Source organism: Phalangium opilio, unplaced genomic scaffold (genome assembly GCF_054372755.1).
Source record: "Phalangium opilio isolate 3A_F unplaced genomic scaffold, DU_Popi_V2 ptg000032l_1, whole genome shotgun sequence".
Classification (NCBI taxonomy): Eukaryota; Metazoa; Arthropoda; class Arachnida; order Opiliones; family Phalangiidae; genus Phalangium; species Phalangium opilio.
In genome coordinates, this window is record NW_028324159.1 from 9,828,353 (window position 1) to 9,845,277 (window position 16,925).

The 16,925-nt window shown below is 38.2% G+C and overlaps 1 protein-coding gene across 1 annotated transcript; it reads right to left on the bottom strand.

The window, feature by feature from the left end:
* Positions 1 to 2,015: 2,015 nt before the first annotated feature.
* Positions 2,016 to 2,996, bottom strand: LOC149685950 (uncharacterized). Its single transcript, XM_089870885.1, has 3 exons — positions 2,904 to 2,996; positions 2,433 to 2,822; positions 2,016 to 2,321 (listed from the first exon to the last, which is right to left on the bottom strand). The coding sequence occupies exons 1-3, from the start codon at positions 2,994 to 2,996 to the stop codon at positions 2,016 to 2,018; spliced, it is 789 nt and encodes a 262-aa protein (XP_089727011.1).
* Between the last annotated feature and the right edge of the window lie 13,929 nt (positions 2,997 to 16,925).

Sequence of the window (16,925 nt, forward strand, 5' to 3'; positions counted from 1 at the left end):
TAAAACTATCGGTCAAGGGGCTTACAAGTTAGTGTGCATTGACACGAAATCCCTTCAAAATAATCAATTTCATGATAAAATGTTTTCGGAAAATGTAATTATTCTTGAAAAAGCGTAGATATGTAATTTTTTAAATTAATTTAGAGGGACTAGATCGATTAACAGTAAAATCAGTTGATTGAATTAAATATTGATTAAGGATTGAGTGGATAGAAATAACTAGAAAAAAATTTCAATATCTGAACTTCAGTCAATTGATAAACCTCACACATATAGTTTGTTTTTTCGGCCTTGGTCCAAACCAAGACGTTTTTTTATAATATCTGTCACTTCAGTCTTTATGTAATTAAATTTTGAATAATTATGTTTGCTTTACCGTCATACCATTGCACTCTAAAATATAACGGTGCATTCAAACGCCATTTATGCTGTTTTTTCCGGTGGCAAAAAAGACATCATTTAGGATGTACTTTAACCCCATTTTTATGATCAATTCACGCCATTTTCTAATATTATTTATATAATAATAATAATAATAATCCTAGAGGGCCGGTAGGCCCTTCTAGATAAGATCCCACACCCTCCCGTAATGTTAAATGAAAATTCACAAATTTTCGCCGATTTTCCCATAGGAATAACATGGGGTTTTTGGTGCTCCTGTACATCGAATCATTTAAAAACTAAAGCGAAGTTACGTTTCGGAATACTTTAAAATTAACAAGTAACTATTCAAGGTGTGCCTTTTTCAAGTTTCATCAAAATTAATTAAGTCTAAGTATGTAAATTAGTAGTATATAAATGAGAGAACGGGATGGGTATGAATTTTCCATAGAGATAACATGGGGTATGATACCCTATGGGAAAATTAACATTGGGTATGAAAATTCGACGGTCTCGAATTTTTCCTAAGCGGCTTTTTTGTGCACCTTGGACGGCACGGAGAGTACGTAAGTTTCACGGTAAAAAGAGAACAGAGCGGGACGGGTATAGACCATAGAAATAACATTGGGTGTATTAGTTTTACCGCCTCATAGTACGGTAGAGGCTGACAAAGGTAGTACGGAGGGTCCGTACATAAATCGACGAGGGGGATTGAATTCTTACCGTTTCAGAGTACGGGGAAGACCGAATTAATTGTACGAAAATTATTTGCCTAATTATCGGTGCTTTCCCTGGTATATTACGGGAGTCTGGGGTCGAAAGAGAACGACGAGTTCTCAAATTTCCCATCCGAGAGAGAGATAGCTCTAGTTTCGTTACGATGAGAGAACTCAAGGTTTGGAATTTCATAAACTGTTTATGCGTGCCTTTCACCCATACGAGACAGTTGTCTGCGGCGGTGGTGTTTTTTTAATTAGATAAATCGGAATATAGGAGAGAAGAAAATTAAGCTAAATTTTGACGGTCTTTGAACGAATCGCGTACGGTTGGATATAAGAGATGGGAAAAGTTGGGTATACGTACAGGGTGATAGAAGAAACATGAGGCATGGATGAGGGATATACCCTATGGAATATTACCATAGGTATATACATGTATATACATATTATATAGATTATAGTATTATTAAGGTAAAGTATAGTATGTCTATATTATGAAGCAAAAGAGGAATATCTTTCGGAGAGAATGGTACAAAGTTCAACAAAATTTTCGAGGAAAATTTACTATATAAAGCTGAATTTTTACATTTTAAACATCATTCTGAATTACCTTCTGCGAGTCTCTACACCTCAGAATTTACATAATAATATGATGTAAGTATGGGGGTCTAGGACATCTCGGTGTAGGACATTTTGGTGTGGGACATATCGGTGCGGACAATTTGGTGTGTGGACAATTCGTAGTTAGGACATATCGGTGCGGACATTTCGGTGTACTAAGTAATTTGTATGGGTTAGACGCAAAAACTTTATTTGTCATAATAAATAAATATATAAATAAATTTAAAAACAATAACTGAATAATACAATAATAATAACTGAATAATACAATAATAATAACACTAATAATAATGGTTAAAATGAAATGTTGTGAGCCACTCCTTTCAAGTACCGAATGATGTTATCTTCGTCGAAATTACGCGCAGCTTCTTGTAGTCTCTCAGCGCATTTGTGGTACTTGTTTCTTCGCTTTTCAATGATTCCTTTGGACAGATGTTCGATTCGCATGGATGATAGAGATTCTTGTTCTTTTATAACTTTGAGGAATTTCCAAATGCTGGGGTGGTGAAATGACACGTGCGCGAGCATTCCGCGATGCCAACCTTCGACTGCGTTGTTTGTTTTGTTTCCGCCGGATATCACCGTTTCGTAGTGATTCCACTGTTACATTGGGTATCTTGCTGTTGTTCTTCGTTTTGCTGCTCGTAACCTGCCTATAAAGTAATGAGCTATCTCCGCTGTATATAAGAAACCGGTTAGAGTCTTCTTTGCCCGAATCATAGTACAAAAATCTGCCGCCCAATTCAGTTCTCTGATATATTTCTGGTACATCCATGGTTGAAAATGACACATTAGATGAAGGCGTGTCAGAATGTTCATGTAAATTTGTCTAGTCCTTCGCAGAGTTCGCTTAACGGTATTCGATGGCGGTAGTTGGGCCCTTGATGTTTCTGTCATCTGCACAACAACCTTCCCAAGAATCTTTTTGTAACTTGAGTCTGTGGTTTTTGCCTGAATTTTCATCTCATTATATGCAAATTTAGCCTCGACCATGGCTGCGGTTGCAACGTGTGTGTGGTCATTTACTCGTTTTACAATTTCGTTCCCAATTGTGTGTATCCTGGCTTTGCACTCTTTTTTTAAAAAGCACTGCCAATACACCTGTGAAGTGAAATTATTATTAATAAAATTATTAAATAATAACAATTATTTACAATGTTATATCTGATATAACAATTTTACCTTTTGTTTTATTTGTCTTTCTCTGACATATTCAAAATAGTCGTCGTCAATTAGTTTCTTACCACCACGCGAACTATCTAGAAACAGCGGCATAATTAATATACGTGAGACTGCGGTTGCGTCTTAAATATATAATAGAGTTAAAAAACTCAGGTAAGTTTTTTAAAAGAAAGGCTTTTTACGTGAGTACACCGAAATGTCCTGACTACGAATTGTCTATACACCGAATTTCCCATACACCGAAATGTCCCCACCGAACTGTCCATACACCGAAGTGTCCACACCGAAATAGCCGGTTTCCAAGTATGGTAGTCTATACCTTGATATTTTACAGTATTTACAAGATATTTTCGAAACTTATAGGAATCCTCTCAAGACTTTCCCTATTTCTACCACCAAAGGGGTAACGGTTACTCCAGATTGTAACATTTTTATCGGAACTTTGGATGGAAGTGTGGGCATCGCTTTAACAGAAAGTCATTTCAAACAACTTCGGGACAAGAACGATCAAATATCTTCCTTCTTGGAAAGCGATTCCATTGAAAACTCTTCGTTTTTCTTCAAAGGATCGGAAACAAGACGAGTCCAGCTAAGCATTTTCCAAAATCGGAGAGTGTTGGACGTGAGAGAAATCATCCTCGGAACTGGGACGAATTATGGAAAGCAGTACCTAACCAAAAGGGGTTTTACCATATCGCAATACCCTTGGAAGACCTTGATGGACAAATACGACGAAATCATAGCGTATCACAACGAGGTGAAACGGGTCTTCAAAAATATCAAAAGAGACGTACTGGACCATATTACTGAATACGTGGATAAGCAATGCAATGGTTGTAAAATTGATCATCCCTCACAAAAACAACACGATTGTCTGATGATTGATTGGAACACCCGTTTAGACACGTATTTTGTAGACGCGATGGATACTATTAGTTATTCCGAAATTACCCATAAAATTGACACCTTTTTAAATGAGGATATTCGCGATGCGATTATGTCTTTCATTGTATGTAACGCTAAAAAGATGTTGTATAAAACTGAAGATTTTTAAACAATAAATAATTGGTATTAAAGTCTCAATTCTCTATATCGTAGCTCATTTAAAATCATGGACCCAGTGATGAAGCATCCATTCACTGGGCTTGTCTCAGGTCCCACGCAATGTGGCAAGTCACATTTCATTGCGAAATTAATTAAGCATAATGCATCCTGCATTTCCCCACCTCCCCAAAGAATAGTTTGGTGTTATACAGAGCATCAAGAGAAATTATTTAATTCCGTGTTGGAAAATAATCCTAACGTTGAGTTTCACGAGGGTTTATTAGACCCGAGCAATTTGGATCCCGAGGTTAGAAATTTTATAATCCTCGACGATCTATTATGCGAAATAGCTAATAACAAAGACGTCACTAACTTATTTATTCGAGGTTCCCATCACCGTAACACTTCGGTACTCATTCTAATGCAAAATTTGCTTTATCACGGGAAAGAAGTTAGGACCATCAATTTAAATGCCCAATACCTCGTAATTTTTCGTTCGGCTAGAGACGTCTCCAGTGTCTTAAATATCGCTAAACAAATTTCCCCTTCTAATACCAAGTTTGTTGTCGATGCATTTCGTCAAGCCGTGGCGAAACCATACGGTTATTTATTCATCGACCTGAAGCCAAACACTGCAGAAGAATATTGACTGCGAACGGGAATAATACCGGGGGAAGAAGCCGCTATTTTTGTACCGAAATAAAATGACTATATCAACATCAAAACGGGTGTGTAAGAACTTGAATTTTTTAAAATTTTTGAGCACCTGTAATGCGAAACAGAGGAAGGCTATCATCAAACTATCGAATCGTGACGCTATATTAGCCTTAGTCGAATGTTGTATAAATGTACTACGCGGTAACATTCAACTAACAGACGGGCAAAAGATACGATTGAAGAAACACCGTAATGTGTTGCATAAACTTTGCAGAAAAATTCCTCTTGCTAAGAGAAAACAGATTCTAGTTCAGAAAGGGGGTTTTCTCCCAATTTTATTAGCACCGTTACTCTCAATCATTAGTTCAGTTGCTGGCTCTGCCATAAATCGTGCCATAAATAAATAAATGGCTCGGAAAATGATTTTGGTGTCCGAAGACGCTTTACGTCGAATGAAAAATACTAATACCGAAGATGTTACTCTCGAATCGAACATACCATCCTTGGATAAAGAAATGAAAACTATTCTCGACAACCCTCCTATTTGCGAATCGGAGAAATTAACTTTATATAATCAAACTTTGCAACGACACATTGCATCTAATCGGAAACCAGTTGAAAAACACAATCAATCAGTGAAAAAAACCTGGTACGAAGAAATTGCAACGTCTATCCCACCGAGCATGCTTCCTGACGCGATATCGTTGTATACTTGGACATTGAGGTATATTTCGTGGAACGAACTTGGAGAAATGGAAATTGGGGGAAGGGTGGTGCCCGGATCTAACGTAGTCGATTTAATTTACGATGCGGTTAGAAAAACCACACCAAATACCGACCCAACGGGCTACAAAAGCTTCTACGAAATATTGCAAAATAACAATGTACCGAAAAAATTAATCAAAAACCCTACTAGAGCGCGTGTGTTGAAATCATTATTGTTTAACGTGACACCACCCAAACTTAATCAATGGGTGACGATTTGATTGTAATTACAAATAAAACGTTTATCACGAGTTATGAGTGTTTATTTCCCTTTCATATCTCAAAATGGATGGTTGTACAGAAGTTGTAGCGCAAGGTATCGTGTCCAGATTATTTGAATCATTTTCAAAAAATCCAAAAATATTAACCGGCGTCTTAATAATATTATGTTTCGTAATATTCGAAGTTTTCGATTTCTTAATATTATACTATGCAACACGCACATCCGGAAATAGTACCATTTATGGATAAGCTAGAAAATATTTATTATGACGTATCTGACTCTGGTGGGTACGCTGGTATTCGCGGATTGTATCGTTCAGCTAAAGAGAAGGGTCTCAAAATGACGACTTAAAACGTTAAGGAATTTTTACAAAAGCAAGATACCTATACTCTACATAAAAATACCAGGTGGCGATATAAACGAAATAAGACGATAGCGTACGGTATAGACGATCAATGGCAAGCCGACCTCATTGACCTCCAGAAACTTTCGAAACAAAACCAAGGGCATCGATATATACTTGCTTGTATAGATATTTTTAGTAAATACGCTTTCGTTGAACCCGTGAAAGATAAGAAAGGAGATACTATAGTAAAGGCGTTGAAAAAGATACTGGATGGTGAAAGGAAACCAAGGCGAATACAGAGTGACCATGGGAATGAGTTTGTGTGTAAAGCCGTTCAAGCTGAGTTAAAATCACGAGGAATTGAGTTTTTCGCGACAAACTCGGATGTGAAAGCCAGCATTGTCGAGCGATTTATCAGATCGTTTAAATCAAGGATGTATCGATACTTTACTGCGAAAAATACTTATACGTACGTTGATGTGCTCCCCAGATTAGTTAGTGCTTATAAGAACAGTTACCATCGTTCAATTAAATGTAAACCTATAGAAGTAACACCTCAAAATTCCAAAATCATTTGGAAACATTTATACGGAGATATTGACTTTAGTCCCCCTGTGAAGTACGATTTTGAAATCGGAGACATTGTCAGAATAAGTAAAAACAAAGGGCTTTTTGAGAAAGGATACGTCCCTAATTTTTCGGAAGAATTATTTCGAGTAATTAAGCAAATACCGAGACAGCCACCGGTATATAAACTGGAGGCGTTAAATTCGGAACCCATTTTGGGTGTTTTTTACAAAGAGGAAGTACAAAAGGTAGGAAAGGATCTCGATACTTGCGCGTTCAAAATTGAAAAAGTGCTAAAAAAGCGAAAGAAAGCTGATAATACCGTAGAATTGCTGGTGCGTTGGAGTGGATACGGACCTCAATTTGACAGTTGGGTGCAGGAAATAGACTTACAATGAGTTTCTATATCACTTTACCATCCGATTCATCGACAAAATACTTTCCCAACAATACTACGAGTAAATTTAGGACGTATCTTCCAGAAGTAGTAAAACTTAACGGCCCTTACGAAGTTGGATTGACGGAAATAAGTTATCCAAGAACCTGGAATAATGTGAGGGGAGAAAGATCTATAAGAATTTGGTCCACTGACGCTAAAACTATGGAAACGGTAGTTGTTATTCCTAAAGGCAGTTTCTTATCAATTCGAGATTTACTCGGAATGTTGTTGTTCGATGATGGCACAATCAAATTCACGTATACTGCTAGTTTAAAACGCGTATCCGTTTTCATGGACTATAATTACACGATAAATATACCTGGTGATATCGCGGTTATGATGGGATTTACGCTTGACTCAAATGAAGGTTACGTAATTACGGAATCCATGATGGCACCTTATATCGTGGATTTGGAGGCTGGATTACATTCTCTGTTTGTTTACTCTGACGTAGTTACAAATACGATCGTAGGGGATAGTAAAGTCCCTCTTTTGAGAATAATCAGCGTGAAAGGAAAAGACGGAGAAACTGTCGATGTGGAATTTACTCGACCTCATTATCTGCCTGTAGCTTCTTCGGACATACAAACTATAGAAATTAACGTTATGGATGAACTGGGAAACCCTATACAATTCGAACGAGGGAAGGTGAACGTTACTCTACACTTCAGACCGCGGAGGACCTGGCTCAACTTATAATAATACGAGCTGGATGGGGTAACTTTCAGTTCAGTGAATAGCGGCGAATGACAAACATCATGGGACGACCCCATTACATTTCAGCCCTAAGCGATTATGAGAACTACTATTTAAACCAGGCTGGTTTCGGATCCATGCCTGTATATCGGGGTGTTCCTGTGCAAAGAGGGTATGGATTAGGGAACATACTGGCTTCGGCCTTTCGGAGCGCCATGCCCCTTTTTAAACGTGGTGCTCAGTTTCTTGGAAGAAAATTTCTCGATACCGGAGCGAAAGTCGTGACGGACGTTGCTAGTGGTATTCCAATCAAAAAGTCTCTAGTGACTAGATCGAAGAGCGCCGGCAAAGAAACCTTATTGTCAGCTGCGGATGTGGTTAGGGAGATGACAGGATCCGGAATTAAAAAGAGGCGGAGGGTGCATCGCAAAGTCACTCGGGTTAAAGCTAAGAAGAGGAAAACATCGTGTCGTTCTTATTCTGATATATTTTCCTAAAGCCTAAGAATATGGCGTTGATGCATCCTAACTCTAGTGGCTGCGTCAATTCCGAATTGGATATTTTCCAAGTCCCGTTAACGCAAACGGGAATTATCAGTGGTGAATGGGTCGAATACTTTCCCATTTCCAGCATCAGCAACAATTCAAACTTAGTTTTCTGCATTAGTGGAAATTCTGAATCCTACACGGATTTGTCCCAAACTCTGCTTCATGTTCAAGTGGATGTGAAAATGGACGATGGATCTTCCCCGAAAGCAGCCGTGATTGCCGCGGATGGTACAGTTACTACGCCGGCGGATAATGTAGCCCCAGTTAATTTGTTTTTGCATAGTCTCTTTCCCGAAGTGCATTTATTTTTAAACGAGAAATCGGTTACCCCTTGCGCTCAAAATTACCCGTACAAAAGTATGATTCAAACTATGTTAACGTTTGGAGACTCTGCAAAAAATAGTCATTTAACAAGCTCATTATTTTATCGCGACACGCCGTGCAAGTTCAACGATTTTGCGAATGACAAGGGTTTCTTGAAGAGAGCTAAGTTCGCCCAAAAAGGAACTATAGATATGATTGGTGCTCTTCATTTAGACATTTGCCAACAACCTCGCTACCTTTTGAACTTGGTGGATTTAAAATTTGTTTTTGGAAAGCCCAATACCGAATTTTGCTTGCATTCTGACGTAAAATGTAAACTGAACATTAAAGCGGCATCGTTATATTTGAGGAAAGTCAAATTGATTCCTGAAATCCCGCTTGCACACGCGAAGGTGTTACAAATGTCGAGAGCGAAATATCCAATTACCCGCACGGAAGTTACTTCGTTTTCGATCCCAAAAGGCAACATGAGCGTCGTGCAGGATCATTTATTTAATGGGCAGAAACCGAATAGAGTCGTCATAGGGATGGTCGAACAAAGTGCGTTTTTGGGTGATCTAAAATTGTCATCATATAATTTCCAACCCGTTGATGTGAATCACATTGGTTTGTTCGCCGACGGCAGTAGAGTACCACATAAACCGCTGACGCCAAACTTTGCAGAACATAGCTACATCCAAGCGTACGCTAATTTATTTCTTCAAACGGGTCAGTGGAATATTGACGAAGGAAATCAAATAAGCCGCGACGATTACCCTGGGGGAAACTGTCTTTTTGTCTTTGATTTGACGGCCGATTTAATGAACAATGCCACCCATTTTCATCTCGTTAAAAATGGAAATTTGAGACTAGAAATGAAATTCGCTTCCGCGTTAAAAGAAACCATCGCCGTTATTGTATACGCCGAATTCCAGAGTTTGATTGAAATTGATAAAAACCGAACCGTAATCTTCGACTAGAATGGATACGATACAACTAACGAGAATTTTGGGGAAAGATAAGTTCACCAGAAATTTATTTCGGGGTGTGTTTGCCGCTGACCAACTACCAAAATTTGTGACGACTTTTCCGTCTCTTTATATCGTGAACACCGATACGTCAAACGGTGCTGGTCAGCACTGGGTAGCCTTGTATTTCTCCAGAAATGCCAATACCGAAATGTTCGACTCGTACAAAAATCCACCTGATATGTTTCGTTTTAATGACTTTGTCGAAAGAAATAGTAAAACTTTGACTTTTAACTCGTTACAATTACAAGGAAATCTTAGTAGAACGTGTGGAGGATTTTGTGTGTATTTCGCTCTTAATAGATGTAGGGGTGTTAAAATGTTTAATATCGTGTCTAGATTTTCAAAAAATAAAAATCGAAATGATGAGATGATCAAAGAATTTATGTATTCAAGATATTCAATAAATTTTCAATAAATTATAGTGTTTTTCAAAGTTTATTTACAGAAAAATACATTCTATATTCATATATTTAAAAAAATCGTTAAATATAAGTTCATATTAACAATATTATTTTATTTATTTAAAATGCTGATCCAGTGGTGACCGTGTGATAGGGTACGAATGCCGTCTCCCAAAATATATCTTTTATTATCACAAGGATTGAGAGACATTTTATTTTGGGAGACAGTAAACAGCTGATGTTTCTGACTGACTATCCGCTTCATAGAATTACTCGTAACTCGAGTACTAAAGAGACAGTCCCGATAACTAGAGTGTCGGATAATTTTTTTCACTACTCTTTTACAAACACCTTTCGCGGTTGTTTTCTCCCCCTTTTCGGAGAGGATAGAATACATTTTGGGACGAAGTCCAACGAACTCACGTATAGGAATTCCGTCCATCTCATCTTTCATTTTTCCTACAACCTTTTTGTTTACGTTATTGTAAGAGGGTGATTCACGGGATATCCCGAGAAATCGAAAAGATGGGATGAATTATGAAAGTCTAAGTAGACGTCGTCCGTTTGTATATTATACGTGAGGCTGTCCGTGTCCGTGAAAAGTAACTGAGCCCTGTCACCGTAGGTCTTTCGCATGTACTCGTAATGAAACTCGTACATAGTTAGTTTCGAAAGATCCAAAACGGTGAATCCAGTGTAAATTGGTCTGTTCAAAGTAAGCGACTTCTTCTTCATATGGATACCCACGAGTTCGTTGTGAAAAATCGTAAATTTTTCAAATGCCGGAGAGGACGCTTTCTTGATGGCTCGCTCGGGTGTTTGTACGAGATGAAAATCTATTCGGTTTCTCAAGTTCTCCATCGTTTTACCTTTTATATATTTATATATTAAATTAGATTGCAACATTTTTTTCTATTTATGTTGCGGTTTGCTTACCAAAACACGAGTTGTTCAAAAGTTTGAAGAAATCTTTTTCAAAACTATTGGTGGCAAGTTTCCGCTTTTCAGTATTAAAATTTATGAAGGGGCGAAGCCAGGGGCTTTGGTCGAAAGATAGTATACGGTGAACTTTCGTGAGTTTAAGTCCTTTCGATACGTAGTATTTCAAATTGCGATAGTGAACTACGTATCGCTCTTTGTTGTAAAGATTGGGAACTAGTTTAGGTAGGGTGTCTTTCTCCGGAAGGTGTAATCGTTGTAGCATCAGTTTGTAATAAGAAGAAAATTGTTCCGTTTTTATTCTTTGAGATTCGGGTGCGAGAGGGTAACAGTTATGTTCGTGATGAAGTTCAGCGGGATATTCTAAGTCAACCTCCAAAATGAAACCGTAAGGAGACTCGTCTGATAGAGAAAGCACGTGTTTATGAGCGTAGTCGAGGAGGTCTTCGACTGGTACCCAAGCGAATCTACTCGTGGGTAGATAATCGACCATGGCGAAACCATAAAGGTTGTTAACGTCGAGGTACATGATGTAATTACTCTCTTTCTTGGGGTCGTAGGTTTCGGGGATGTACGGGTTATTCGCTTCCGCGAAGCGATGGCTAATCATAGACACCCCTCCTCGAATACCACGTTCTATAAACAAGTGCATATCAATATCGAGAAGTAACTCCAACTTCACTTTGGTCATATGAAGCGCGGACTCCCAGGCAAATCCCGGTCCGGTGTATGCATGCGCGCAATCCAGACCGTAGTATTCTACGCACATAGCGCGGAAACTTTCGAATACGTCGGCGAGTTGAAGGGTATCCGCCTGCACGTATAAATCATGGAGTTCCCCTGTTAATAAACCACCATTAATTTCACTTTTGTTTTAAAAATCTTCCATAGATAATACCTAGATTTTGGATGTTAAAAATGTCCCACACTTGACGAATATTTTCGTAACTCTCGTCCGATATGTGTTCGTCAGTTAGAGCGTTGAAAAAGGCTTCCTTGGGTGGAAGTTCGACCTCTTGAAACTTCTCGACGTTGCTCATATAGTCGTAGGGATAGGTTAATTTTTTCAGTAAATACGGGACTTGATGAGCGGGATAGAAAGAGTTCAAGATGGGAAATTTTTCTCTACCTCCCATGGCCAAATTAGAAATTAAAGTTTCTAGACTAGCGGGCATAAAACGAATTGAGTCGATGAAACGTAAGCGACCGAAAGTGAAACTGATATACGTTTCACTGTTAGATGGGATACACGAAATGTTCTCATCTTTTTGAAGCCCAATCCTTTGCATTATAAGATGGGCATCATAACTGAAAATTTTATATAGTTTATTATAGTTAATATTTAATGTTAAAACAAGAACATACCGTGACAAATTATGCATTATGACAGGAGTAAACTTTCCTACTCGCAACTTTAAATTACAAGAATTGTGCGCGACTCCACGAAAACGCCCTAGTAATTAATATTATTTAATTTTTATTAATATTTACAGTATATTTATGTTCGTATTACCAGAATAATGGCAATGATCTCTGACTCCCGGATCATCCTGTGTAAGGACGTCCTCACACACGTAACAATGAGTCGCTTTACGACATAACTCTTCCTCGGCTGGACTCAGATCCATAGGAATATTTTCCTTTAATAATTCAGTGATATTGTCTCGCTCCATCAACAAACTTTCGAGAAAAATGTCTATGGCATCGGTTCCCCCATATGTTACAGGCGCATTTGGCTTTCCGTCGGGTCCTATTACGACGTAACTGAAACCGCACGCCACGTGCTCAGAAAGTTTGGTTGTTGATGAGATTGAAGAATCTGGGTAACAAGTCTGGATTTTGTCAATTATAGATTCAAAATCCGCATATATGACGTATGGGACCTAAAAATAAATTTATTAAGACTAAGAACTTATGGAAATTCCAAATGACTTCCTACCTTCTGAAGCCAATCAATTTTTTCAAATTTCAAGATGGGTTTTTTGTGTGGCATTTTAACGAGTTGTGGACTGTGCACGTTACAGTTTTTCACGTGTTCTCTATGATTTCGTTCTGAGTTTCTTCCCGCGAAACGATGTAAACAATAACGGCACACGTAAATTTTTCCGTTATGGTTAGTGAAATGACTTAATAGTCGGCTAATATCAGTAATTAGACAAAAATGTTGCTTTTCTTTTGATTTTAAATAAAGTAGGTCTATTTGTCGATCCTCGGGAGCTTTATTTTCGCTGACGTGGAGAGGAAAAACTTCATTTTCGTAACCAAAAACATTGATAGATAGATTGTTTTTATTTTCAAATCTTTTAAGTTTGAGTGGATTTAATTCAAATGGAAAACAAATGTCGGTGCAGTCTAACTCCGTTTCAAAAGCTACGTATTTATTTTGATTTTCGCGATGTGATTTTGGAGGTTGAGGATGTAATTTCGCGAGAATACACCACAAGAAACACTTTTGATCATTAGTTTTAATATTTAAGAGTCCTTTTCCGGGATTATTCAGTTCAGGGGGAAGCTCTATATAGGTACCACCAACCAGAGGCATGTATCTAATAATATCCACTTGAAAAAACAAGATACGATCTATGGTCCATCCACTGCCCATATCTTGAAATTCCTCAATCGCCTGTACCTTTTTTTTCACACACGAGTCTATTTGGTTGGGTATTAAATGTGATAGTAAGGAAGTTTGCGTTCGGCTTTGGAAATAGGGTAATGCTTCGACTTCCGATCCGTCGTTCAGTTCGCGAACGTATCTCACACGTAAAAAAATGTTCCACTTTATACCCCGCTTCTTACTTAAATGGTTTTCCAAGTATTTAATTAATGATGATTTTATTTTTTTAATTATTAATTCTGGATCCGTTTCACTCGTTTGCGGGGTATATCGCGAACTCACGATGGCGTCTTCGAGAACCGCGACTTCTTCGAGGTTTTGAAGAAAGTCACCCACCTGGTTGTTGATGGCTAAGTCAGGGTCTATGGGTTGTTGGTGAGATGGTCCTGGCGTGGGGGAAACTGGACAACTCCGATGAATGCGCGAATGCTGAATTAGTCTGTACCTTCTGGCAAAACTGTTATTACAGACATGGCAGACATATTTTGTTTTTCTATGTTGTTCACGAACGTGGCGATTTAAAAGGAACTTGAAAGAAAATTCTCTCGAGCATAAAGGGCATGAAAACATATTGTCTAGTTGATCGTCGCGACTGATAATTTGCTAGGTCTGAATCAATCTTATATACGTAATGAATACTCTCCCTAATCCTCTCTCTATATATGTGAAAGACTCGACACCCTCTGTGGTCGTGAAATATGATCTGCGATAAAGTGACGCTCCTTGCTACGTTACTGGAAAAGCTTTAAACACCCTGATCAAAGACTAAAAAATAGGGAAGATGAATGAAAAAAAAAAACCATTCCAGCTTTTAGACAATTATCTAAAAATTTCTATGTAATAAAGAGATTTTCTAACTGAACTATTTTTATTTAGTAATATGCCTATGGAATTATGATAAAACATTGATTCAGTGTGTTTAAAGAAATTTTATTTATTAATGTTATTTTTGTTTCTTTATTTGTTTGTTTACATTTCAAAATTTTATTTATTAATGTTATTATTGTTTCTTTGTTTGTTTCTTTACATTTCAAAACTATCGAACTCGCCAGCTAAAGTTTTTTGGCAAATTTGCTCTAAAGGTACGTCCGCACTAGGCGTAAATTTTCGCTCGCCACGCTACGTACGCTACGCTCGCCACGCACGCCGAGAAAAACCACTGTCCGCACTTGGCAAATTTTCGCGCCAACCGCGCTGGGCGAAGGAAGCGTAGAGAGAAAAAATGTTCGCCAAGTTGAACTTTTTACGTCGGTCTCGCCGGCGTTGGTGGCGTACATCCAATCAGCGAGCGTCTCTGGCTCACGTGCGAATGTCGTCTGCTTGAAAAAATATATACGGTGCTTATTTGAATAGTCTATCGTCGTGAATGACTTAAATATGGCCATGTCCTTAATTACCCTCGATATTAATGACAAATAGTCAAATTGGGTTGGTGTATATCGACAGTATTCCACAAAAAGATAATCCCTGTATCTTTGGAAATTAGGTTTTTAAAATCGCCATCTATTCCCTATCCTTAAAAACTTCTCTAATCTGTATTCTTCGTTTATTTACGTTTTGTTTACGTTTCTGAATTAAAAGCAGTGAAACTATTTAATTAACTGCGTGGGCTAATCGTTCTACTTTGCTACAAACAGGCGCTATTTTAATATAGAAGGCAGACAACATTCTCACGTGAGCCAGAGACTCTCGCCGATTGGATGTACGCCACCAACGCCGGCGAGACCGACGTAAAAAGTTCAACTTGGCGAACATTTTTTCTCTCTTCGCCTCCTTCGCCCAGCGCGGTTGGCGCGAAAATTTGCCAAGTGCGGACAGTGGTTTTTCTCGGCGTGCGTGGCGAGCGTAGCGTTACGTAGCGTGGCGAGCGAAAATTTACGCCTAGTGCGGACGTACCTTTACGCAAGTAATTTTTCCAAATCATCGTTATAAATATTTTTTTTCAAAGTTTTTTTCTTTGCTTGCTTTTCTGTTGACGTGGCACATCTCTTTTTTCCCTTTTTAGAGGGAACGTCTACTGTTACGGTCTGGGGCGGGATGGCCGGAGATAGTGATGAAGTCGTTGCTGTCGAGGTTGATGGTGTACTTCTTGGTTCCGTCATTGGTGATGATACGGGAGCCAAAATAGATACGGTGGTGGGTATAGGCTGATGCGAAGTTCCCTTTTTAGAGGGAAAGTCTACTGTTACGGTCTGGGGCGGGATGGCCGGAGATAGTGATGAAGTCGTTGCTGCCGAGGTTGATGGTGTACTTCTTGGTTCCGTCATTGGTGATGATACGGGAGCCAAAATAGATACGGTGGTGGGTATAGGCTGTTGTGAAGTTGGGCTAAAAGCGTTTAAAAATATGGAGGCAAGATGGTCTTCTTCCTCGGTTACTGCCGGGTCTAGCTTCTCCACCTTGGAAATTAAATGAATGAATACACTAGATTGGATTTATTTTTTTCTTAAAATCATACCTTAATAAGTTGGGTTAAGCCACCCAATGACTGCTTTATCTTCCCAATGTTTGGGTGGTAGCAAAGCGAGACTTTGATGGCGCAAGATTCGGGAATAGATTGAATATTAACCCAAAATCCATTATGATACTTCCGAACAATAACCTCGAAGGTTCTGAACGATAAAGCGGGTAGATCTGGGCGTCCAGGTATTTCTCCCAAGGCCGCTGTATACTTTAGTATGGTAACAATCTTGTTTTTATCGAGGGATGTCATGGTAGACTTTAGAGTTGGTTGTGAATATTATTTTCTCGAGTTGGTCTTTTATATTATTCGAAAAATTGGAATTTGTATTGTTTAATATCACACACGAGCTTTGGACGTTAACTTATTAATATGTTTGTAATGGTAAAAAGAACTGATCAATTACGTCAGTGATGACCTAAAGGTCAATCGGTCTAGACATTTTCACGGTATTTAAAAATATATAATTAGATACCGAATCAATTTTAAGTGGTTTTGGGGTTAGGATTAGAAACTTTGAAGGATTTTGTTGTCATAGGTGTTTTATAAAAATATCTTCTTTCATCATGTACGTCCTAGTTGTTTTATAACAATATATTGTTTCATCATGTACGTCATAGTGACGAATTTTAAATTGATTTTCGGCATATTGAAATTAAAGTATTAGAATCAGATTAAGTTGTTGAGGCACTTTGTAATAAAACCCCTACTTCCATTCCGACAATAGGTTTACGTATTAATTCCTATCTAGAAAGTCCATGTTGTGATAAATGAAAAACATATTTGGTTTAAATCAAAATACTTTTATTCGCAAGATAAATATTACACATTCCATAGTTTCATTTGGTTCGCTTTGAATAATGCGCAGTTTTTATTATCAGAGTGATATTTACACTCTATTGAACAGAGATTCGACAAGTCTTTGTACTTGGGGCACCCTAATTCTTCGACGTTTATTATTGTTTTTCCAAAAAGTTCAGAAAGATAT